This window comes from Siphateles boraxobius, unplaced genomic scaffold, assembly GCF_051911475.1.
Source record: "Siphateles boraxobius isolate OS27281-9 unplaced genomic scaffold, OSU_SipBor_1 16, whole genome shotgun sequence".
In the NCBI taxonomy this organism is placed as follows: domain Eukaryota; kingdom Metazoa; phylum Chordata; class Actinopteri; order Cypriniformes; family Leuciscidae; genus Siphateles; species Siphateles boraxobius.
Genome location: NW_027508766.1, coordinates 10,740,090 through 10,766,553, shown reverse-complemented (window position 1 = coordinate 10,766,553; position 26,464 = coordinate 10,740,090). Strand labels below are relative to the sequence as shown.

General features: G+C 39.3%; 1 protein-coding gene across 2 annotated transcripts; it reads right to left on the bottom strand.

Moving 5' to 3' along the window:
* Window positions 1–26,464, bottom strand: gc (GC vitamin D binding protein). 2 transcript variants are annotated; one of them, XM_077231560.1, is made up of 12 exons: window positions 26,326–26,464; window positions 25,890–25,963; window positions 25,477–25,606; window positions 16,021–16,232; window positions 12,904–13,036; window positions 9,192–9,280; window positions 8,246–8,372; window positions 5,315–5,514; window positions 2,015–2,141; window positions 919–989; window positions 701–800; window positions 1–187 (listed from the first exon to the last, which is right to left on the bottom strand). In XM_077231560.1, the coding sequence occupies exons 2-12, from the start codon at window positions 25,940–25,942 to the stop codon at window positions 146–148; spliced, it is 1,284 nt and encodes a 427-aa protein (XP_077087675.1). In that variant the 5' UTR covers window positions 25,943–25,963; window positions 26,326–26,464; the 3' UTR covers window positions 1–145. The 2 variants fall into 2 exon arrangements, with proteins under 2 accessions (XP_077087675.1, XP_077087676.1); XM_077231561.1 differs by having other exon boundaries at window positions 25,894–25,963.

Genomic DNA, 26,464 nt, shown 5'->3' with positions numbered 1-26,464 from the left:
TTTGAAGCAAGTGGAAAGTTTATTCAAAGAATAAAACATCTGAGATGACGAGAGACATGACATTTCCTTTTGGAGAGGGAATTTAGAAGATCTCATCATCCAATACAATTGCTGGCGCTCAAAAGAATCTTTGAAGAGCGAGTCTTTAAACGCCAGTGTCGTCGTCATACTTAATAACATCCTCTGTCTGAAAAATAAAATATGAGCTTTAATCAAACCTTAGTTTAATAACTGTATTAAATTATACAGACACCCTGAATTATTTTTAAAAAGGAATTGATTTTACTTTCCCACTGGGGGATTTATCTAGTTTTAAGCATACATTTAACAGTTTAATTTGGTTTATCCTAAAAATTGGGTGTGGGTGGGGTGAGGGGGTAGTTGATGTACCCCATTGACTTCCATCCATAGTAAGGGAAAAAATACTATGGAATTTAATGGGGTACATCAACTGTTTGGTTACCGACATTCTTCAAAATATCTTATTTTGTGTTTTATACAGATTTGAAACAACTTGAGGGTAGGTAAATGATGACAGAATGTTCATTTTGAAGTGAACTATTTCTTTAACTAATGGAACCTTACTGTAAAGTTTTACCCTTTCCATATATAAATAAACAACAACAAAACATTTTTTTAAACTGCAAAAATGTTAATGGTTAAAACTGTTCAAAGGACAGTGATTAGTCAGTGCCCTCACCAGCTTTTGACACAGTTGTGCCGGGGAACGCTTGAAACAGCAGGATGTGGTCAAGTGAACCCATGCTTGTGCCTGTGTCTCACCTCTCTCACTCTGTATCCTGCAGGAAATAAATGAAGAGTTTTGTACTGATGTGCAACCAGCTCATTCCTTTCAAATCCCCTGTTGTTAAATAACATCAACTGATGATGTTCTTTTCTAGTCTGACTATAACTTACAGTTTTAAGTACTGCGAGCAAGTGTTATCCAGCTTGGACAGAAGTGCTGTAGTCTTTTTCAATTTACTCTCCTGTTAGATAAAAGTTGAGAGAGAGAGAGAGAGAGAGAGAGAGAGAGAGAGAGAGAGAGAGAGAGAGAGAGAGAGAGAGAGAGAGAGAGAGAGAGAGAGAGAGAGAGAGAGAGAGAGAGAGAGAGAGAATGAAAGAACCGTTTGGCCAGTAATACAACCCTTAAAATGAAAAAATGTATATGTTTTTTTCCTTGTCAATGTTCAAAGTCGAGCAGCGGGAGAGATGAGACGTGTCGTTGTTTGAAAGTTCGGGTTTGGTTAGCACCCAGCGAGTACAAAAAGCACCCTGTCTCTCGAAATTAATTGAAATCTCCCAAGACTCTCTCAGTTGGCAAGTGAACTTCATTTGTGCATGTTAATGATGTGCGTTCATTCCCTGGTTACAGATGCAGTTTAAATCCTCCCGTAGAAAAGCAGCGAGCGAGCAGATAATTGGAGGAAATGCAAGAGAAAACTGAAAGGCTAAATTAACCAAACATTGACACACTTTTGATCAGGTTACCTGTGGGTTTTTTACATCATTGTTAAGCATGAAAAGAAGTGCTTATGGAGCTCAAATTATAGCATTATAATAGGATTTCTTCAAGGTTATATTACTTGAGCATCCTTATGAAATGGCACCTGCTGCCTCAACACAATTTTTCATGCGAGATCACCTCATTGCCAAGAGAACCATAGAATCCATCAACATAACATCTCAACCCTGATGAGAGCTCCAATCTCAAAACCGAGATGAGACTTCAAAGCAAAATGAAGTCACTCATTGTCAAGTCAGATAGTGGCATTGTGCTGGCAAATCATCTAGACATCTTCAAAAAGGATCGAAGCCTCTCACAATAGCCATCTACCCTGGGTTTTTAGCAATCTTACAGTCATATAATGGAAAATATTCCATTTTGTTTAGAAAATAAAAAAATAAAAAAATGAAAACCTGCTGATAAGCACAAAACATAAAACAATGATACAAAACTGTTGTAAACCAGAGACTGGTCAGTTTCGGGAAGAATATATAAACATCGTCTCACCTTTAAACACGCTGTAACATCAGCAGATGAGCAGCAGGCTGTTATCGTGTTCTTGATTCGACCGAGGACGGTTGTCAGCACAGGCAGAGAAATGGAGGACTGTTTTACTCCAATCAGGAACAAGTATCTGGAAACATGCACACACATATGCTTTTGATCTCATTCATACACTGACTTTAGAAAATATTCTTCCCCTGCTGTTGCATACAACTTGACATTTCTCCTTTTCAGTGGACACTACAATGTATGTTCTGAGGGCAGAACAGGAGCATAAATCTTTAGCCAACCAGCAGGAGGCTGCAAGACCTCAATGTGTTTTGAAAATGCTCTCCATAGGAGGCTCTGATCTCTTCACCGTAGGTTTCTGTTGTAACACATTTGGGGGTTCAAACTGGGGTCCATAAGAGTGTTCTCTCCATGGACACACACACACACACACACACACACACACACACACACACACACACACACACACACACACACACACACACACACACACACACACACACACACACACACACACACACACACACACACACACTAGGTGTAAATGACATTCTTCTTTCAGACGATTACAATCGGAGTTATATTAAAAAGTGAATGGCCGTTTCTGTTTTGAAGTACATAAAAGTGCATCTATCCATCATAAAAGTGCTCTACCCGGCTTTGGAGGGTTAATAAAGGCCTTCTGAGGCGAAGCGATGCGTTTGTGTAACAAAATATTCATATTTAACATGTTACAAAGTAAATTTCTAACTTCCGGCCAAACTTATGCCTAAACTTACGCAACTTGTGACGTCAGAAGTAGCGTAGTGCATCATGGCGTAGCGTAAATATCAGCAGTACGTCACATTACTTGAATAAGTTGCACTTTAGACTTAAGTGGAATCCATATGTTCGTTTGACCAAAAGCTAGTTATTTTAATAAAGGAATTTATTAACCCCCCTGAGCCGTGCAGAGTACTTTTATGATGGATAGATGCACTTTTATGGACTTCAAAACAGAAATGGCCATTCACTGCCATTATAAAGCTTAGAAGAGCCAGGACATTTTTTTACTATTACTCCGATTGCATTCATCTGAAAGAAGAATGTCATATACACCTAGGATGACTTGAGGGTGAGTAAATCATGGGCTAATTTAAATTTTTGGGTGAAATATCCCTTTAACTATAAGAAACTTTGCAACTGCATGTCAACTAATTTCATTCATTTGCGAGTACATGTCAACTAATCTCATTATAGTATTAGTAGACTGGTAGTGTTAGCGTCAGTAGAATAAATGTCTGTTGGGGGACCGTCAAAATAAAATGTTAGTGATTTTTAAGCCGACAGTTTACTACTAATGCAAAATCAACAGCTAAAACATCCCAGTCTACTATTCATATAAAACACTTTGTTGTAATTTTAGTTTTGTATGTTTAACAAAGCATAAATAATTTATAATACGTTGGGAATAGGGATACTGAAAAGTTTACAACACAGTTTGTGTTTTTTTGCTTTACACAAACTGAATTTTGGTGGCACGAGTCAATTTCACACATTGTGGAGCTCAAAATAATGTATACATTTAAAGGCTGATTTTTCTGGTCATACAAAAACGAAGAACACCACTAGGGGGTACAGTTGGACAGTGTATGACTGAAGAAGGCGAGACTATTATTATGCCTTTAATTATTATTAGTTTTAAATAAATATTAATGAAAACGTACATACTTCTCTCATTTCTATCAGAACACCCCATCTCACATTAATTTCACTTGCATACACTCAGAAGCCACAATAAATGACCTAGTATTAGCCCCCCGAAGCATTCTAAAAAGGTCACCTTTAATGACACCAGGCTGTGAGGTAAACTCAGTAGAACTTGCAAGCACACATTCAGAACCAACGGTGAGTGGCTCATCTAATTACAGTCCAAGATAAATTAAACATAGGCTTCTGTGCACGACTGTCTGCCCCTCAGCAGGAGTTCTTTCTTTCTTGCCACCCAGGCACACAAGTGACTTCACAAGCTTCATTCATCACAGCAGGCAGTGCATACTGGCTACATTTTCACTAAATGAGAAAGGCATAAGGTGCTGATCAGAGAACAGCCATAACCATACTCCAACAAATGAAGCGGACCATGATGCGAGAGAAAAAAGGTCAAAATCTTAGTTTGAGGGCATCCTGTTCTAATTTTTGGTGCTCCAGGCAAGTATCATTTGCATGACAATGATTGTTTGTCTGCAGAGGAAAAAGTTGTCTGAAATGTTACACAGAAGATAAATGGGTCTGATCTGCATTACTTAATCTGATGTTTGTGAATCCTTTTCGGTTCATATGTCCAAAATATCTGGACAGTAATAATAACGGTAAAATAACTGAAGAATATAGTCCTATAGAAATGACTCCATCACCTCAACTCCAATAATCTACAATGTTCTTGTTCATGTTCGAAGGAAACATTTTACGTCCAGCTGTGGACAGAATTCTCCTGGTACAAAACCTGTTTTACCTTCATTCTAATAATGGGATAACTTAATTTTAGATGAGAAGGGGAACTTGTAAAACTTTTCATGCACAGTTAGGACTGAATTTCAGGTGGTTCTTGCAGCCCAAATAGATCTTTGGTTTGATCTCTGGAAAATTGATCACAAAAGGCATAGTGACATACATCCAAAAATGTCTTCTCGAACAAGAAAGAATGTTGAGAAGAAAGGATTGATTGGATTGTTGTTGTGGTTTGCTGGAGGGGATATGGCTGGAGATTATGAGGGCACATTTAAAAATGAGATAAATCATTTAAAATAAATTATTGAAATATTCCATAAAAAGAACAGGCTAGTCCTTTTTGATTTCATGGTGACTTTAAGCAAAAGTCTGAAAAGAGTTATTTTGATCATAATGATCATATTCAGAGTCACAGTATGAATAATTCATGACTAGTTGCATTTTTGCCCTTTAATAGACTAGCTAAAGATCAAAATCAATAGGAAGGCACTCTATTGTGTTTGGGAAAAGGAGACCTGGTGACTTTTCCCACAGAACCTGTATTAAATCTGAGTGGGCCATGGTGAAAGCACAATATATCCGTTATATCACTCAATATTGCATTTAAATCACATTTGGCAAGATGGATCAAAACATAGTGTAGTGAGTGATGTAATTCTTCCTTCAACAAAATAGCTACAGACTTTGGCACATAATAATGAAATAAGCTGGCTAACATCTGAAATATATTTTACGGATGACCTTTCCTTTAAGACATGCATGGTTTCCCTACCACCGAATATTTGATAATTATTAAATAAGCACCTGTCAATCCCATGTGGTTGAACTTCCTCACAGAGCTGGGATGAAACAGGATCGGCTACATGTGGATGCTGACGGGGTTGTCTTTCCAAGTCATCCACGCAAGGAAGTGTTTCCAGGGCAGGTTTCCTGCAGCACTTCCGGAAATCCTCAGACATGTTAAGTTTGGATTCACTGCAGAGAACTTTCTGAAAGCTTGTTAACTATTATGAAGGGGAAAATACAATAAATCAGGCTCTCCTGCTGAATTTCATGACAAAATAAATGATATCAGAGGGTTCTGTCAAATTTCTCTAAATTGTTCGATGTACACTTTCTCTTGAACAGAAAGTATAATCTCTTATGATCATTTCCCTGTCCTGGTATTTTGATTTGAACTGCTGCACATATATATATTATTTAGTCTAGAATTAGATGTACACCTCTAAAGAATGTTGAGGAGTTTAAATATCTGGGCTTTTGGCTCGACTCCCGACTTACTTTTTAGGACCTCATATCGATTCCATTGTAAAAAAAAACCCCAATAAGAATAAGAATGTTATACCACTCAATTAATTGTTTTACACAACAGATTAGATTAAAATGTATTATTCAATTATTATTGCCTATAATTGATTATGCTGATGTTGTTAATCAGAACACAGCCGTAACCAATCTTAAACCTTTGAATGTGATCTATAATAGTATCTGCAGATTTGTTTTGAGGTGCCCATTTAGAACTCATCACTGTCAAATGTATCAGTCACTGAATCTTCTTTCACTAAATGCTAGACGACAGTATCACTGGTTGCAGTTTGTTCACAAATGCCAGAGCCGGTCCGAGCCTTTTTTTGGGGCCCTAAGCAGAATTTGATTTGGGGGCCCCCTCCCACTACGCGAAGTCACCTGTGCTTGACGATTATTGACACAAATGTCACGCAATAATGATACATTATAAATGAATACAGTGAGGTTATGTATTAATACAAAATAAATACTTAATAAAAAATAGATGCCTACTTAAATAAAAAGTTTTAACTTTTACTTTACTCTTTTACTAACTCCTTGAAACTTCTTAAAACAAACTGTCTCAAATCATATAAAATAAATTATTTGCTAAAAAAATTAAACAAAACTGAGAAATCAGAAACATTATAAGAGCAAGGGTTCAACAATGACAATTATTGTTGAAAACTGTAAAAAAATATTATTATTTCTCAACTGTCTCAATACAGTGTAACTGTCCTCAAAATCTTTTATATTATTATTATTGTATCAGACTTTGTTGGATTGTACATGACAGAATCCAACAAAGTCTGTTACTATAATACTGGTAATGATGTACTGGCGCTCGTTGTATGTGTGTATGCAAACTATTTTTCCCCTCGGGTCTTGCTGTAGATAGGAATGGGTCGTGCGCATTTGGTACTGGAGTGTCGCGGGGTTTTGGAGTTAGTGATCTGATCATGTGTGTTATAATAAAGTGGAGAAGAGTTCAAACTGCTATGTTTATTATTTATTCAAACTGCTACCCTTACACCTAGAAGGTTAAGTTCCCCTGCGGCTATTTTCTCCTACTCAAACCAATACCGTGACTATGCGCAGTTGCGCACGAATTGTCTATGCACTCGCGAGGTGTCTAGATTATGCGCATGACTTAAACGCTGACAGACACAGCAGCAGTTGTTGTCAGGTATATTGATCATGAAATCAGAATTTTCTTGTCTTGAATTATTCATTCATATCAATTCATTCATTTATGTCACTTGTTTAAGTCATGAATAAAAAAAAAAAAAAAAAAAACTCGATTGGGGGGCCCCCTGGTGGCCAAGGGCCGCTTAGTTCGCTTATGCCTCAGGCCGGCCCTGACAAATGCATTTCCATGTGCATTCATTCATGCACGCATTTGTGCATTCAAACTATCCATCCTATCTGAAACAATACTTGATTCCATTTCAAACATCCTACAGCCTAAGAGACACTGACCGTCTTTTCTTATACCAAATATATCCAAAGAAAGTGGGAGGAGAGCCTTTAAATTTAAAGCATCTTCTGATTGGAATGGTTTACCAGTCTTTTAGATCGATCTCTTTTCACCAGTTTAAGATGTCTCTTCTTAATTATTTGCATAAAAGCTGCAATTGTTTTCTTCATGTTTGATATATACATCTTGATAATATTAATATTGAATAATATGATAATTTTGAATTAAGATCTAAAAGACTGGTAAACCATTCCAATCAGAAGAGGCTTCTCTTTTTCTTCTTCTTTTTTTTTTCTTTTCTCAATTGTCTATACGAATGACCTTAACTGTTTATTGCCTAATATCTAATGGTTGGATTGGGGAAGATATGGGTGGTTTTGGTGTGATGAAGAGCTTTTGTCTTTGTTTTGTTAGTATGTATGTATGTATGTATGTATGTATGTGATGTATGTTTTTCTTGAGGTCCCCTCGAAAACGAGATGTCACATCTCAAGGAGTTTTCTTCTTAACAATAAACTTTCAATACATAATGATAAAATTGGATAGAAGAGGGGCAGCAGATTTGATGAACAATTATGCGACAGCAGGTATTGTTGCAAAGTACAGAGACAAAGGCTGTTTTGTCAATTGCAGAGAGAAAGACTGTTTTTTTACTCAAGGGACTCCAAGAAATTTGTATGATAACCACCAAGTATGGTCATTAAAATAAACTCAGATTCAGAAAATCCCTATCAATTAGGAAGCAGTGAGTATTGTGTCTTCTAGTAGTTGGCATGTTTTTCATCAGTTACCCCAAAAAATATTCTTATTTGTCATATCATCAAATGTCTTATGAAGCGGAAAATGCACTGCCAGAAGGAAATCGGGTCAAAATAATTGCCTCAAGAGAGATTTGAACCTTTGTGCTCCTCATTGTGGTTTGTTGAACACAACATCGAGTGGAATCGGAGCGGCCTGACCGTTCTACTCACTTCTTCAATTATACATTCAGGTTGGGGCTGTAAACAGCATTTTTCAAGCCCAGACTGGAAACGACTGGATATGGCTGATGCATCTTCAAAGGACAGTCCTAGGAGATTTCCATAATATGCAGACAACCTATAAATATGTAAAGCAATGTAAGCCCATGGTATGTAAAAAGCAAGACACACTTCATTTTCACGTTAGACTGTAGGCAACTAAACAGTTAACCAACACACATCTTACTATTAAAAAAGTAGAGAGGAGAAACAAATAAGATTAAGCAACCTGTGAGCTGGCAAGAGTTAAAACAAGGCTGCGTTCCAGTCCAAAAGTGTCATGCCCTTCACTCGCTAACTTCACTCCGTCTCGTTCACTCGGATGTACGTCATTGCTTACGTTGCATGAGTGCCCACAACTGGCGGAAACTGCAATGGGCTGAATTGGAACATCCTGAGCACTTGGAATCAGCTATGGAGTTGTTTTATTATTTTACATTTTTTTTTCACCTTTAAGAATTTGTTTAATGCAGCATCCAAATGTATAGATGTGTTTGGGTTGTTTTCAATAAAAATATCATTTAAAAAAAAAATAATTAATACATCATAGAGTTGTTTGTGGTGGTGGTGATTAGACGAGATCTGCGGTGACGTCATCATCATGTTGCATTGTGGTATATGGAGCTGCCTGAAGTGTACGAAGTAGACTCGCTCCCTCGGTCACAATCGAGGGAGCGAGGGTCTGTTCATATAAACTTCCCTCGCACTTCAAAATGGCAGCAGGGATACCCCCGAGGGGAAGTGCTTAGGGAAGTTCATAGTGCGTGTCTAAAAGTGGACTAGAACGCAGCACAGGTCTGAAACAACAAGAGGATGCATAAACAACAGAATTGTCTTTTTTGGTTAACTTTTCCTCTAATGGTGTGATGATGTGGTGCAAGCCATGTTTTTTTTTTACCCAAATTTGTAGGATTTCAAATTCACTTGGTTGTTGCAAACATTGGTTAGAAACCTCAGAAAAGTGTTGGAGCTTCCCATCTGGAGTCTCTGTAAACAGACAGGATTTATATGAGGTATTTTACTAATAATTACACATCAACCACCACCATTCATCATAATGATTATCATCATCATCATCATAATTTTGATCATTATGGGGTTTCAACCTATATAAATTAAACTGATTTGAACTGAATGATATCATGATATTAATCATCCTTATCCTCATAATCATTTTATTACATTTCATATTTCTGCTTCCCCTAGACAAATTGCAAGACAAAACTAGACAAATAGCACGGTTCCCTCCTACACAGCAAGTAAAATAAACATTTAATTAGTAGCTGTTTAAAGCAGTGTGGGCCGCTGAAAGCAGATTTAAGCTCCATGAACAGCAGATGTTAAAACAACAGTAGATGAGTCTGCTGGCGCAGGTTTTATTTTGACAGTAATATCTTGGAATCCTATGTGTTACTCACAACAGACCATGCAAGAGCCTTCAGGCCATTTGATACCAAAGGCAGACACAAAAGGCACAATGATGATTATTAGTCTCATTATAGTCTGGCATAGCATTCTTTAGCTTCTATACGATGGCATGGCACTTATGTTTGATTGTCTTCAGACAACACATACAACAATAGCAACAAAGAGGGAGCAATTATGCTTCTGCGGGAAGTACAGTAAGTGTGGTATCCCATCATCCAAAATTCAAGCACACTGTCTATCACTTCCTAATGACTTGGCCCATTTTGACTTAGAACTGGACATAATAAAAAATAAAAAATACAAAACATAAAACCTGTCATAAATTACATTTCCATCTATGTAGAAAATTAAGAGCCTATTGTTGTCTCTATTGTCGGAAGTACATTATTTCACAATTTTTAATCAGCTTCTAATTAGACAGCTTATTATGTAAAATGAATGCACATTGAGTTAATGAATGCATCCCTGCAGAAAACAATAATAATAAAACAAATCTGCATGCTGGTGCTGGTCTAACTTGAGGACCAGCAAAATCATTCTATTCTGTTTAGGTATATGTTGAAACATAGAAAATGTATTTCTTGAGTTGACAGCGTGTATTTTGCATGCACAGCTTTAGAAACATAAATGTAATATTTACAGTTATTTTACCGTTATTATTCTGTCCAGATATTTTGGACATATGAACCGAAAAGGATTCGCAAACATTTGTATGTGTCTGAATTTGGCATATGCAAAATGCTTACTATTAATTGCTGTCAAGTACGCTAAAAATGTATTACTACTGACAGCACGTTACTTCACATGCAAAAACATACCATTACTAATAACATCACATACAGCAAACTTTATGCTGAAGACCAGCATCCAAAACACAACGTATGCAGGTTGATTCACGAGAGATAGCCTAAAGTTTTCTGATAAACCACTCACAGGTTGACAAGAGTTGAATAATATTTTTAAGCAGAAAGAGAGAGAGTTTGTTTAGTTATAATGTACTGCAGTCCGAAGTCCCAGAGAGAAAAAAGTAGCAGAATAATGTTCTTGATCAGACAGTAATAGTATTCTTTCTGTCAGGTCATTTTTTTAATAATACTGCTTTTACTTAGTGCTAGCACTCAATAAATGACTGATATTACCACAATTAATATATACATCATTAATATAATTTCATATGCAGTAATAGAAGATAATCATTTAAGTCTACACTCACCTAAAGGATTATTAGGAACACCATACTAATACTGTGTTTGACCCCCTTTCGCCTTCAGAACTGACTTAATTCTATGTGGCATTGATTCAACAAGGTGCTGAAAGCATTCTTTAGAAATGTTGGCCCATATTGATAGGATAGCATCTTGCAGTTGATGGAGATTTGTGGGATGCACATCCAGGGCACGAAGCTCCCGTTCCACCACATCCCAAAGATGCTCTATTGGGTTGAGATCTGGTGACTGTGTACAGATCAATTTAGTACAGTGAACTCATTGTCATGTTCAAGAAACCAATTTGAAATGATTCGAGCTTTGTGACATGGTGCATTATCCTGCTTGAAGTAGCCATCAGAGGATGGGTACATGGTGGCCATAAAGGGATGGACATGGTAAGAAACAATGCTCAGCTAGGCCGTGGCATTTAAACGATGCCCAATTGGCACTAAGGGGCCTGAAGTGTGCCAAGCAAACATCCCCCACACCATTACACCACCACCAGCCTGCACAGTGGTAACAAGGCATGATGGATCCATGTTCTCATTCTGTTTACGCCAAATTCTGTCTCTACCATCTGAATATCTCAACAGAAATCGAGACTCATCAGACCAGGCAACATTTTTCCAGTCTTCAACTGTCCAATTTTAGTGAGCTCTGGCAAATTGTAGCCTCTTTTTCCTATTTGTAGTGGAGATGAGCGGTACCCGGTGAGGTCTTCTGCTGTTGTAGCCCATCCGCCTCAAGGTTGTGCGTGTTGTGTCTTCACAAATGCTTTGCTGCATACCTCGATTGTAACGAGTAGTTATTTCAGTCAAAGTTGCTCTTCTATCAGCTTGAATCAGTCGGCCCATTCTCCTCTGACCTCTAGCATCAACAAGGCATTTTCGCCCACAGGACTGCCACATACTGGATGTTTTTCCCTTTTCACACCATTCTTTGTAAACCCTAGAAATGGTTGTGCGTGAAAATCCCAGTAACTGGACAGATTGTGAAATACTCAGACCGGCCCGTCTGGCACCAACAACCATGCCACACTCAAAATTGCTTAAATCTACTTTCTTTCCCATTCTGACATTCAGTTTGGAGTTCAGGAGATTGTCTCGACCAGGACCACACCCCTAAATGCATTGAAGCAACTACCATGTGATGGGTTGATTAGATAATTGCATGAATGAGAAATTGAACAGGTGTTCCTAATAATACTTTAGGTGAGTGTATATTGAGCTGTTAGATCCAGTATTAACTTGTCTGAACAAATTAATTTTATTGTTGATGCTCTCCGACATCATATTAAATGTTTAAACTCTCTAAACTTGTCTTAGGAAATTCCAATACGCTTTTTTCAGGCTTAGCATGGCAGATCCATTTAAAATGTTATAAAAACGGGCTGGTTCTGACTGGGATTTAAGGCTCCCGATCTGAGCATGAGCTGATGTGTTTATTTTTATTTATTTATTTAGAGTTACACAAGTTTAAGTAAGTAAGTTTAAATTTGAGACGTCACAATTTTAAAACTGGCAATGGCAATTTTTATAAATAAATAAAACTTTACATATTTATATATTTTTTAGTAACAGTGACACTTAATCACAAACCAAACAGAACCAGACATTGCATTGTTCATGTCTGAGCCATTTCTGGACAATGCAACCAGCTATCTATAATTAGCTTTTTTTCATAACCCTTTGACCACTGTTCCCTGTCATTTCAGTGTCAGTTACTTCAGTCTTGACGTCTAATAATAATATAGTCCTACAAGATGTCGAAGCTGAATAACAACTATTATCGTTAGAAAGATATGCACAGTCGCACTGTGCGTGTGCGTGCAAATGACAAGATGATAAACTATAACTGATTTGCTGTAGGCCATAATCAGCATTATACACATTCACCCAACATGACAACTCTCACAGGGGTTATGCCATCCCAGGTTTCCAATGAATGTAATCAGAAATGTGTGGTTCATACTACCTCTTCGAGAAAACAAGAGATCTTGACAGCAGGGTGGCAACATTTCCCTGCCATTCTCACATGGTTCTGAGTAGCATTAAGAACAAAGCCTGCTGGGATGTTTCTGTGCCTCCGGGCAAACTCATACACATACCTGAGGGAGAGAAAATAATGACTTTGACGTCAACATGGTAAATCAAATCCCTTCAAGTCGTGAGTCATAGAGGACAGGATATTCTGCTCTCTATTAGTAACTTCTAATCATAAATCAAAGCCATTAAAAGTGTTTCTTTGATTTAACCCTATCAAAGCAGAGTATAATCCTCATGGTTACTCATGGACGGGGGTGTGCTGTCTCCAAAACATATTTTTTATGAAAATGTTTTGTCATTATGCTCCCAAGGCTTATTTTAGAACAGAATGATTCATGTGACTACACCATTTTAGCTTCATTATGTAGATGTTTGTTGAAGAGAGGTAAGAAATAAAGCCAGAATTGTATGGACTAAAAGGGTTTCAGTCATGTGGTCTGTTTCTTTTGTAAGCAAAGCAAATGTAATGACGTGATGTTGTATAAGTGATTTAGATGAAAAATAGGAAAAGATAGGAAAGATCTACATTTTCCTTGTTAAAATTATAAAACACAAATTATGTCTGTAATATTATTGCTGTGAAAGATTAATATAAAATAAACAATTGACTAATCTTTATACGTTACTGATCTTGTGTCGATTAATGGGTACTTGAGCCTGATTAATAGGACTGTGGGTACAAAAGACATGATGTATAACACCATTCTATAGCATTTTTATGCCATAAAAAACAGAGATCAGGTTTTAAGCACCTATTGATGTATAGAAGTATTTGCTATATAAAAATCTACTTCAATACGTTAACAGCAGGCACTTATCTTCCCTCAATATTAATACAACCACAATCAGGGGAGACTATAATGGCCAAAAAAAAGCAATCAAGACTCTTATGTATGCATTTATTTATTTATTTATTTCAGAACTGAAGCTTTCTGAGTGCCATTAAAGCTAAAATAATTCTCTAGTATTACTAAAATTGACTTTAAATAGAAGTTCTGATCAAGAGGCCTCCCCTGAGGCAAACCAGCCCAACAAGCAATTATCACTTCCACCTGTCTATTAAGCCCATTTATCTTTCCTGAGTAAAAAAAGGAGATTAGATTTGCCAAAGCAAGTTCTACAAATCAGGTAATATTTGCTGTGTCCCAATTCAAAGGCTGCATGCATCCTTCGAAGGCCAACTGTGTCACTGCAGACCAACGAAGGCTGTCCTAATTCTCCTTTAAATGCGGCAATAAAAGTACCAGTAGAAGGTTTAAAGGGACTATGTGTAGTTTTTTAATTATTTTATTATCTAAAATCAATATATTTATTAATAAATATGTCCTCAATGGTGTACAAATACCTCTGCCAATTATCTGACTTATCCTCGTAAACGAATAATTTATTATCTTTATATACATGTGACGGGTAGGTCCACGGAGGCTTCCATGTCGTTCAGCCATCTTGAAAAACTATAATAGCAGAGAAGGTCAAAAAGTACTAGGCAAACGCGTTTCCACAACGCGTTTCCGTTCAGAGCCAGCGTCACGTAACTGAAAGCAGCAGAAACGGAGGAGCAGAGCAGTGAAAGGCAAGTTTAAAAGGCTGCATTGCACTGTTATTATTCATACTGTAACATTCGTTTGTACGTTGTGTCGAGTTGCAGTTTGTTTGAAATAACAAACCTGTTCATCCGAAGGTAAACTTGACGAAGTGCATCCTGAAGACATCCTTTCATAGCTTTTTGGTACATAACAGCTACTGTAGATGCAACACACATTTGAAAAAGCGAGGCGCTGGAGAGCACAATTCGTTTAAATGCAAAATACAATTTCACCGCTAGATGGGAGAAATTCCTACACACTGTCCCTTTAAGAACTGCTCTTGCGGCATCAGGATTAGGAATTCATGCTAGACATTTGGATGTCATAGTTCATAACACTACATGGGAGCTTTATTGTGTAAACTTACAGGTCTCAGGTAGCAAATATTCCACATTTTCTTTATATTCTGTCCTAATGCTTTTCACACCCATTCATGCCCATATTAAAACCATTCCTCACATGTAAAAATGTTCACCCCATTGTATATTGTATATTAAAACATTAAATGCACTGCAAAACTTAATCTATTGATCCTTGTAATGGTTTAATATCCAAAACATCTGTAAAGACATTGAGAATATCAGATCAGAAATGAAAGGTAGATAATAGGTTATAAATAATCTGTATAAAAAGATATTTGATAATATGATATTTCCTTTGATAAAAAAGGAAAAAGAGGTCTCATAATGTTCTACTAAGGAAGGGAACACAGAGGATAAATAATAAGAAAGCTTGGGTTTCTTGAAGCAGTGCCTTCCTTTCTTAAGAGAAGAAGGAAGTTCTTTTTTTTTCAGTATCAGTATTTCGCACCAACAAAGAGATGTTATCATAATTCATTAGACTGACATGGAAATGTCCCGGTTACTGTTGGATCCCTCGTTCCCTGAAGGAGGGACCGGAGATGTTACATCGGAAGACTGACCTAGTGGGATCTCACTTGGGAGCCCAATCACCTTCAAGTGGTAACAAAACAAGCCAATGGACATACGGGTATATAAGTTTGCCGGAAACTCACTCATTCAGGTTTGTGCTGAGGAGCTGAGACGGGAATATAATTAGGATACTTCATACTAATGAATGTATTCAGAAGGAAAGGCTTAATTTGCTGATACAAAAAGATTCGGAAGATGCTTTTGATATTGTGACTTTTAATTGGGGCAAATATTCTGACATAGGCTACTGTTTCAAGTCAGTGTTGAATTGTGATTAGTTAGTTAGAATAATTAGTACTTTTAAACTAAGGTTATTTCAAAGGGCTGCAAGTTGGTCTTTATCTGGGCAATGCCTTTCGAGGATTTCTGAGGACTTAATGATTTGCGTAGTAGTGCTAAAGAGAATGAGAGATGAAAGTGACCAGTGGTTAAGCAATAATGTTGCATTGATCCCTTCTGTTTTTATTTCCAATGATGAACCCCAAATCACTGTGGCCTTCATAAGTACTCCAGGGGGAAAAATCTCACCTGGCAGAATAGTTCTTCTTGTATTGAGTATACTCAATGCAGATCTCCTCATTGGTGGGCTCAATTAGAGATGGCAGCTCATCTGCAGAGTACCGTAGAGAGGCCAGACAAAGTTTCCTCTCATGACCCTGAAGTGTGCAGCACTGCTCAATGTCTGGATGTTTGGGGAATGGAGAGTCCTTTCCGCACGACTTCTCCGAGATCTCTGTAGCCTTAGATAGAGATTACTGTAAATAAAAAGCAAGCAACACAACACACAAAAAAAGGCACGCAAAACATACCGTGGTAAAGTGCTGACAAAATGAACATTTTCGTTCAGTGAATTTGTCTAGAAAATATGATGTCTTTAATGATGTTTCATTACAAGTTCACTTATCATCGTTTCTCTGGTGGAGACTTTGGGCCTCATTTATCAATTTATCGTAGAAACGAGTGCGGTTTCGAGTGCAGAAATGATCTTACAAGAGGGTTCACTCTTGTGTTTGACGATGAATGGCTGAAATGTCAAGTTAGCGACAATAGAAGTGATATGTTGTGTGTGTGAGGCACCTGTGCGGTCAGGTGGATTTAATAAAATAAAGATAGATAAAGAAAACAAATTAGAGTGTCCAAAAAACAGCGTAGCTTATACCTACTGCTTATACCCTACACCTGCACAGTTTTTCTTTTTTGTTAATCTGTTAATTTAGCGAAATATATTTTGTGTAGTCATTTATTTTATTGCTTTTATAGGCTGTATACTTGATTTCGGTTCACAGAAGCGCTGCAGGCGATGTGACGTTGCGTGAATCCTCATATTCTGTTGGTTATGCTGCTATTTGGACATGTAGCCTAAAGCTAAACCCCTGAGAGAAAAACAAACAAAAATTTGTGGTATTTGTAATGGGTCACAGACACCCATGTACTGTAATTTAATTTAATTTAAATTTGACATTCTAATCTAGTCGTATAACAGTTAATGATCGATTAATGGGCTTCGGACTCAGTCGGGAAAATAATCAAAATAAACAAAATGCTCTCAAGATGCTCTCATTACAATTATCCACCAGATTTACTATGCTGCACGCAAGTTCAGACTAACTCAAAAACTTGCGTACACGAGCTGAGACCTGACGTGAGATTTGATCGTAGCCCCCCACCGCTCACGTACATATTAATAAATGCGAAGGTTTGCATGGAAATGGCCGCACGCACAGTTTTCTATCGTACTTTCGTTTCATAAACTAGGCCCATTATTTTCATTGGTATGGAGACAATCGGATACATCATAAATGGTTTTCGTATGTGCAGTGTTTGAAGCCCATTAAAACAGTCCTTGAATTTAGAATTGCAAATGCAATGTGAGCAATCAGCCAGTTCAGATGAGGACATTTGTTCAAGTAATTATTTTTTAATGACATGGATGTAAGCTGTCCCTAGGGAAAGACAATGATACATTGAATGGAGCAGTGAGTAACTGTGCATTCACACCAACTAACAAGCGCTGTAATTCATTTGCATTAAAGTGTGCAGAGGATAGGGCTTGTATAACTGACTGGATTGCAGGAATGTTTCTAGAGTTGAGCTGGAGTTGCCCCCAGTCAGGATTCATGTTATTATCTGCATAAATTAAAGGACAGTTTTATTTGCATGTGTAATGTAAGAGGCTATTTTTTAAACAAAGCCTGCAAGTAAGTGGCCTTTTGCTACTTCTTATTTTATTGGATGTTGGAGATAAAGGGCAAGAATCAATAAGGACGAGAGGGTGGAATAAGATTGGGAAATGTTATGAGGCAGATTAAACTCATGTATTCTGCATAAGTACCACAACCATGTCAGAACATGTGTGCTAGAAGCCATGCCACCGCTCAGATTCAAACAGCTAGAATTACATTTTTCTCCAAAAATATAATTATTATCCTTGTAAATGAAAACTGAATTCTCTAAATTACAAACTCCAAATAATGGCTAAATGCCTCTCTCCCATCGGTAGTCAAATCTATCTTATTGGAGTTGACAGCCACTGCAATGGTCTGGCTAACAAACCAATGATGTACTTACAGAATTAAAACAAGCTTGATGACAGGAACACATGAAAATGTATGAGTTTATTATGAAGATCAAGCCAGAGAGATTTAGCAAGATTTGTTTTATATAGTCAGACATAAAAACGCACAACCTGTCACTTTGAAGACCATCAAGGGTGAAAGACTTCTGACAAGATGGGCTGTGTTAGTTAGAGATGTAATTACCTCCAGAACTTCCACAGTGATTAGAATGTGCACGAGTCTATTTGAGACAGACTTAAGATATGTTGTGCTACATTTAGCATGTGATTCTGTCTTTCTCCAGTTTTTCTTCGATGTTCATGCCTTTGAAAGCACAGTCTGGAAGTAATTGATACAGAGTGTATACAATTAGCATATCCTACATTTAGCTATGGTAATTTTGGTATCTTACAGCTATCATTAGCTCAGTCCATGTCGATTTAATGCTTTTATGCCATTTTAAATCTGGGTTTATCTTGTTTGACACCTGAGTTAGCAGTTAATCCTGGATATATATTCAAGTTTCAAGATGTCACAATGTCGGGTAACATCCTTATTTGTATCTTCACAAGGTCAATTACATTTATTAGACAAACAGAGCTTGAAATGGGCACCTGTTTGAAGCAGCCAGAGAAAACTAACAAAAATATCAAGAATCAAGATCATCTTTCATTCAGTGTGTCATTACTAATGCTAAGTCATCACTTAATTATCTTAAAAACTCAAACACTCAAAAACTCAAACGTGTGTACACTGAGCGGTCTTCATTAAACACAGGGGATTTTTTTTCTGAGTAACATCCAATAAAGGACAATGAAATAATGTTGTTCAAATAATGTGTTCTGCCAACATCATTCATCATTTACAAATAAAAAAATTACAGTGATTTAATAAACACAGAATCAAACACTTTCAAGACCAAATGAAGTTTCAACCACTGCTCTATTAATGTTACACGAAGAACAATTATTGATAACTTTGAGGGAAACTTGCCAGAATGTTAACGTATCGGTTACTAAAGTAACCCTCATTCCTTGAATGAGGGAGACGTAACGTTGAAGTGACGCCGTAATTAGGATCACTTCAGGGAGCCCTATTATCTTCGAGTGTCTACAGAACGAGCCAATGAACGTTGGCATGTGTGAATCGCACGCACTCATTGTTTTTCCCTGAGGAGCCGAGATCGTGACGGCCGTACAGCGATGGTCAGCAACCGTGGCAATGGAATGTTACACCTCCCGTTCCCTCCTTCAGGGAACGAATGGTTACTTTAGTATCTGAGACGTTCCCTATCAGTCGCTAACGATCAACGTAATGTCGAAAACGCTACGGTTGCTGCCATATCCAGTGCCCTACGCAAGACTCTCAGACCCCTAACTGGCTGGGGCGGAAGGCCTGCGTAGAGGGAGTTCAACTGCTGTTCCTTTATACCCCACACAGTGGAACTCTTTGGATAACACTGGGAAAGTGTACCTTTCCAGGGGAGAGGGACGCTGCGGAAGCCACATCCTGCCCGAAGGGAGGTAACGTGGAGAATACACATATGGACTGGTCGGAAGGGGCAGTACAACATGCTGGGGTGGCTCCAGCCTGAGAAGGGGGAGGCAACACCAGACAGTGACGGCAGAGCGGACTCTCCCAAGGGAAAGACACGGGCTCACCGCAGGGAGTTGGTCGTGGAAGAATACGCATATAGGATTGCCGCAGGGATCACCACATATTGAACCCAGCCTAGCACAAGTTACACAAGCATACGAGCAGTAGGCCTGGCGTCAGACGCTCTGCAACGTCCGACTGCCGAAGGGGTGCGGAGGAACTCTACAGGGTTCGCCTGGTGGGGAACTCGACTGGAGCAAAAAAGCGCACGTATCCGCTAGATGTGGAGGAGAGTGGCGCAGCAAGCCGACACTAGAGCGGGAACCTCGGTGTTACCGGCTAGTTGAAGCGAGCACACAGGAAGAAACCGGCTCAACACGTAGGCTAAAAAATCCTCGTTCTGTCCACGTAAAGGTGCAGAGCGCAGACGGGAAAGAGAAATGCCAGGGCTGGGTCTGCCTCCTCCAAAGGCAGCGCTTGCAGGTTCACCACCTGGTCCCGGAAGGGAGTGGTGGGAACCTTGGGCACGTAATCCGTGCCTGGGTCTCAGGATCACGTGAGAGTTAGCTGGGACGAATTCTAGGCATGATTCGTCGACCGAAAATGCATGCAGGTCCTCTACCCTCTTGACGAAGGCCAATGCAACCAGGAGTACTGTTTTACAAGACAGAATTTTTAACTCAGCTGATTGCAAAGGGTGGTCTCTGAAGAGCCGAAAGGAACAGAGACAAATCCCAAGAGGATATAAAGAGTGGGCGAGGCGGATTTAGTCTCCTCGCCCCCCTCAGGAATATGAAGGTCAGGTCGTGCTTTCCCAACGACTCACCTTCAACTGCATCGTGATGTGCGGCAATAGCGGCAACATACACGTTAACCCTCTGGGGTCGAGAAACGTGCCGGCGCGCTTTGCTCGATTTTTTTCACATAGCAGGAAAATAGACTTAAAATACTCTGTCATTTTTGGTCATTCAGACTTAAGAAATATAAAAACATAAACTGTTGAATGTCAATTTTTTTATGTGACCACTTACAATCGAAATAAAACATTCTGCTTTTGTAAAATAAAGAAAATAAACAGGGTGTGCTTTCTGTCTCTCCATCTGCGTTAACCTTTTTTCTGGAGCACGTCTCTAAACTTAAACAAAACTCAGCGAATACTATTCACCCAAGCATGAGCAATATATTTTTATAATCATTTAAGTTTGTACTTTTAAAATATCTAATTCAAAACTAAAATAAATATTCTCTGTTTATCTATAAAAAAGAGAGAGGTGTCAGTCGATCTCATTATCATTCTCTCAGCTCATTATTCTGCTAATGTGACACGCCCACAGAGAGCGCACGGTATTCAAACGCAAATGATCTAAGGCAAGCCATTCAAACATGTCAACGCCCACCAGCTGGTTTATAAAACACATCATGTTTAATAAAAACTTGTACTTTACCTCATCTTGCTACCTGTGAGGAATAATACTATCTAATAACCCTGGAAAATGTATCAGAAGAGCTGGTAGTTTCGTTTCGAGGAGCAACGGATCCAGCTGATGTAGTAAGTCATTTATTCCTAAGTGCTTTGTTGTAATCGCGATATTGATGGTGTCTGTAAATCGCAAAAAGACTGTTTAAATATGAATTGCGTGTCTGTGTGTAGGCTAAATGATGAATGAACGGAACAGACGCGCGCGCTTTGTTTACTACAGTTATACAGTCTGTGCCGTTCATTCACTCTTGCACCTACATTAGTAAACGTTATTTTTACATGAACACATCCAAACTATATTGCTATAGCCTACTAAGATGAGTAAAAATAAACTGAAATATGTTGAAATAAAATGTCTGTATAAGCAACAAACTGCAAATTAACATGTATATGCTAATCATACACAATATGTTATAGACTAAATATGAATGTTTAGACAAGATTTTGTGATTAGTTTTGGATAGATTATAAAGTTTTGACTGTAAAAAAAGGACTACTGTCACATTAAATAGTTAAGCTTTTGTTTACCAATTTCTGCTCATATGTTAAATATACTATAGTATGATGTTTTGTCAAAAATAAAGTAGGTATATTGAATTATCAACTAAGATGTTATTATAGTGTTTGTTCCAATATTCAAACTAATGAATCCTTACATTTTTTAATATGCATGATAAAATGTATATTTTTTACAAAGAAAGAATACACTTGAAATATTGTTAAAATTGTAATTGTTGTTGTAATTATAACCTATTTGTAATTGGTTACAATTTCTAATTGTAAAATATGTATATATAGATAATTTATTTTGTCCTTGCATTCTTTGGGACCTTGTGACACACCTGTGTGAAAGGCTAATTAATATGCAGCTCATTATGTATGTGGCACATTATCCGGCCTTTGTCTTCTCAGGTGTGAACACGCCTCTGCGCATATTGCCTTTCCAAACAAAAGGTGTCTTATAAAATTTAAATCAATGCATTGTTTTGTGTAAATGATTAAGCAGGATGATTTTCAGACCATTTTGAAGCAAAAACTCTAGGCAACAACGCCCATTAGTCAAAAGTCTTGTGGACACATATTTAGTATGTGTTATGTGGCCTTATTTCAGACACTTTAAGTTTTAGTTTTTTCAATAACCATGCATAAACAATATTCTCTCAAAAATGCAAACATGTACATACATTTTGCTCACATATTATGGTATCCCTGTTTGTGCTAAATAGAGTGTAATTACACCTTTGCTATTAATATGTTTATAAGCAACTGAAAAAAGCACAAATGTCAGGGCATGTCAAAACATCTCAAGGACCCCAAAAACACCTTGGACCCCAGAGGTTTAAGGGTGGAGGGAGATAGCCTTCGCTCCAACCCATCATGCAGGAAGGAAAGCACAGCGCTGATCGAGCAAGTTCGGGGGTTCTCTTTGTGAAAGAACACCAGTCAACGAATAGGCTAATAGCTGCGTTTTGAAGCGGCCCAGCACAAGATGTACTGCTAACAACTCGAGGCAGTTGATGTGCCAATGCAGTTGAGGCCCCGTCCACTTACCTGAAGCTGCATGCCCGTTGTACGTGGCCCCCCAGCCGGTGACAGAGGCATCCGTGGTGACCACAGAGTGCCTGGACACTTGTTCTATGGGAACATCTGCCCGCAGGAACGAAGGGTCCGACCACAAGCTGAGAGTTTGGCAACAGTGCGGGGTTACCTCATATGAAACAATCCGAGCGGCGTTACCGCTGCTGCAGATGCCAGTTTCAGAACGGTTCTGAACAGTTTCATTGGTGCCGCTGTTCTGCGTTTGAGCGTGCTCACGCAGTTCAACACTGACTGGACGCGGGCCTTGGTGAGGCGCGCAGTCATGTTGATCGAGTCCAGCACCAGCTCGATCGCATCCTTCGCCAGTAGGACTGCCATCTCTTCCTTGAGCACAGAGTGCCCCTGAAAACTGGGGGGCGCCGGGCGAACTGAATCGTATAGCCGAGTCTGATAGTATGGATGAGCCAGTGAGACGGGCTGGGAAGCGCTAGCCAGGCTCCCAGACACCGTGCAAGCGGGACCAACTGCACCACAGACGTACCCGAGGTGGGGCAGCGCGGCGGAATGCAGGGACCAGACTCGAACGGCACAGAGTGGGGTCTGAGTATGTGGTGCAACACGTACCTGCTTCCGTCGAAGGGCAGAGTGAGTGTGCGGCGGCGTCAATGTGTCCGGAACACAGCCACTGCTGCTCGCTGGCGATGACAGAGGGGCTTGAGGCTGACAAGGCAAGGCGTCGTCTGCCAAGTGCGCCCTCTTGGGACCCAGAGGTTTCAGAAATTGCTCTTTTAAATTGCCCAGGGGCCAGTGGTGGAACAGAAACAAAAGGAAACAAAAGATTATCTGCCCGGCCCTCCACCGGGGGAAGGAGCGGCACGATCACCATCTCCTGAAGAGCAACTTGATCCTCCTCTGGGTCGCCCATCTCAGGGTCCTTTGCACCTCCGCTTGCCTCCTGGTGTGGCAGCGGCCTGGACGGACTGGGTCGACTTCCTGTGGCTTGCTCCACGCTGAGGCCTGGATGATGGCTGCTGCTGAGGTTTAGCGGGAGTGGAGGACAACGGGACAGGATGTGTCGGATTGCCTCCGTCTGTTTCTGTGCGGCCAGGAACTGCTAGGCAAAGCTCTCGACCGCGTCAACAACCCAACCTGGGACAGAGGGGCATCCAGAAACCGGTATTTATTGGTGTCCCTCATATGGCCAGGCTGAGCCAGAGGTGTCGTTCCTAGACCACCAAGGTGGACATCGCCTGACCAACGGAACGTGCGATTTCCTTCGTCGCCCATATAGCGAGGTCAGTTGCCACACGGAGCTCCCGGAGGAGCTCTGGGTCAGAACCACCCTCTATATGTCCATGAGCGGCCGGGCCTGGTGGACCTGCAAGAGTGCCATGGCATGGAGGGCGGAAGGAGTTTGTCCACAGGCTTTATAAGCCTTAGCCAGAAAGACCGGACGAAAACTTACAAGCCTTGGACGGGAGGCATGGATTACCCCGCCAAGAGGAAACGGACGCTGGACACAGCTGCATCGCAACTGCACACTCCACCGGCGGGATATCCACATACCCCTTAGCCGCCCCATCGGTCGAGGGTGGTGAGGGGGGAGGAGCCAATAGGAAGGCTACTGGCACTATACAGTATTGTCCACGTCCTAGTAAGCTCTTCATGCACCTCCGGAAAGAAAGGTACCGGGGTGGCACTCTGAGAACCAGCACAGCCCGCCCGAGAAACCAATCATCCAACCGAGAAGGGTCGGGACGTGGTGGAGGGTTCCACACAAGCCCAACCTTCTCGGCGGCCAGGGAAAGCATAGCCACCCATTCTGGATCAGACTTGGGCAACGCTACACTCCCCAATGGGGGCAAAGCAGCCGAATCCTCATCTCCAGAGGACTGCAGCTCCCCCTCCGATGCTGCGAAATAATGTAAAAGATTAATATTGTGTAGATAAGGATATGGTGGAATCCGGCTTGCCCCGTAGATGGTCTGCTTGCGCGCTTTAACCTTGCGAACAAGCAGATCCGTTTCCTCTCTGGAGACACAACTGGCTTTTAAAGGGAATGGGAAATTACACTCTGATTAGTTTTTTGCACGTTACACCCAAAACACACCCATTACTCATTAAGAGAATAAGGACACCCCTTTTAGACCATGCACTGGGCGCGCCGACCATTTATCCCGTCGTTAAACTATAGTGGATTCGGACACCCCCCAAGTGCACTTGCGCCATGCGCTTTATACCATGTGCTTAGATCGTTAAAATAGGGCCCTGTATCTCAATAAGAACTTATGTAGACGTCTGACAGAATAGTTTATTTATATTTTTTATGCATTGGCTTTTTTATTTTTGGGTGTTTATTCCAACCAAAATGTGAAGTCTGCCCAACGTAGCTTTACGTTGGATTTAGACGTCAACCCGATTTTCATTTTTAACCAAAATCTAACGTTTGACCGACGCTGGAGTCTACATCCTGTGCCTGCTGGGCGCATTTACCAGCATAAGAAGGTGATGCTAATCAACCAATTCTTCAACACCTTGTTAGCACTGCTTTCTCTCTCCAGCAGGTTTTCATTAAAAGCAGTGGTAACCCCTCTTTCAAAATGGCAAGTGTGAAATGTTTGATTTAGATATGATTTTAACTGGGGGTTAATAAAAAGACGGTGAGAACAGTGTGAAAGTTTTCTTTTGTGTTTTATCTAATGGCTAATAGATTTGTATTTGCATAACGTTTCCCTGACACCGGGGATTCATTTGAATGGAGTTTGGTTTGTCACTAAATTGCATTCAGCCACAAAATATGTCATTACCACTTACTCCTTTATCATAGCAGTCAGGACTGGCATCTTTGCAGCATTTTTCTGCAAGCTTGGTCATTTCATCTGCCACACAATTCACCTCCTCGAATGTGCCATTCGGGAACTTTTGACTGTAGAGGACAGTGAACCTGCAGAAGGATCGACGAGAAACATAACTTATGCAAGCATGTTCAAAGAATTTCCTCTTTTTTTCTTTTTTATATACATCAAACAGAAATGCAGGAATAACCTATTCTGTGGACAAAAGTGAATGAAATTAAGCTAATTAACTAAATAATTGTCAAAACTAATTTTTAATAACCTTATACGTGAGAACCAAATATTTTAAGCATATAAAGCAGCAGTGAATTTATATATCCACAAACCGTGGTTGAGACTAAGAATTGTGTAAATCCTAAAATAACTTTATACTTGCATTTCTTTGAATTTTTCAATTCCAATGGCTTTGAGCTCTTGGCAAACATTTTCTTTGGTATAATTCTTGCCTGTAGAGATAAAAAAATATAATGAAGAATAAATGTACAAAAAATAAGCACAAATACACTAATCAACTGTCATTATCTATAATTTACTATTTATTGTCCCTATGTGATTCATTTATTCATCGGCTCTAGCTCCCCACCTGCAAACAACAGTTATTACATCATTTCAATGCATATGCTGATTTAATCTTTTAAGCTTTAATCTAAGATTATTAACACAAATTCACCATGTAAGTGCCAATATTCAACATTTAAACTGACATATATTGTCAATGAGTCAATAATGATTTGACCTTTTACCACTGTGGAAATGTAAGCTCAGCATGTAAAATACCCTTAAATTAGATAAAGGCTGATCTTCCTACCTTTGTCAGCAAGCAAAGCTGGAACCATTAAAGCAGTAATTAAAATGAGAGCTGTGTTTCTCATATTTTACCACAGGTAATAATGTGACAATTTCAAGATGAGTTCAAATTAGGAACTGCCTCTGCATTGCAGTTTTAC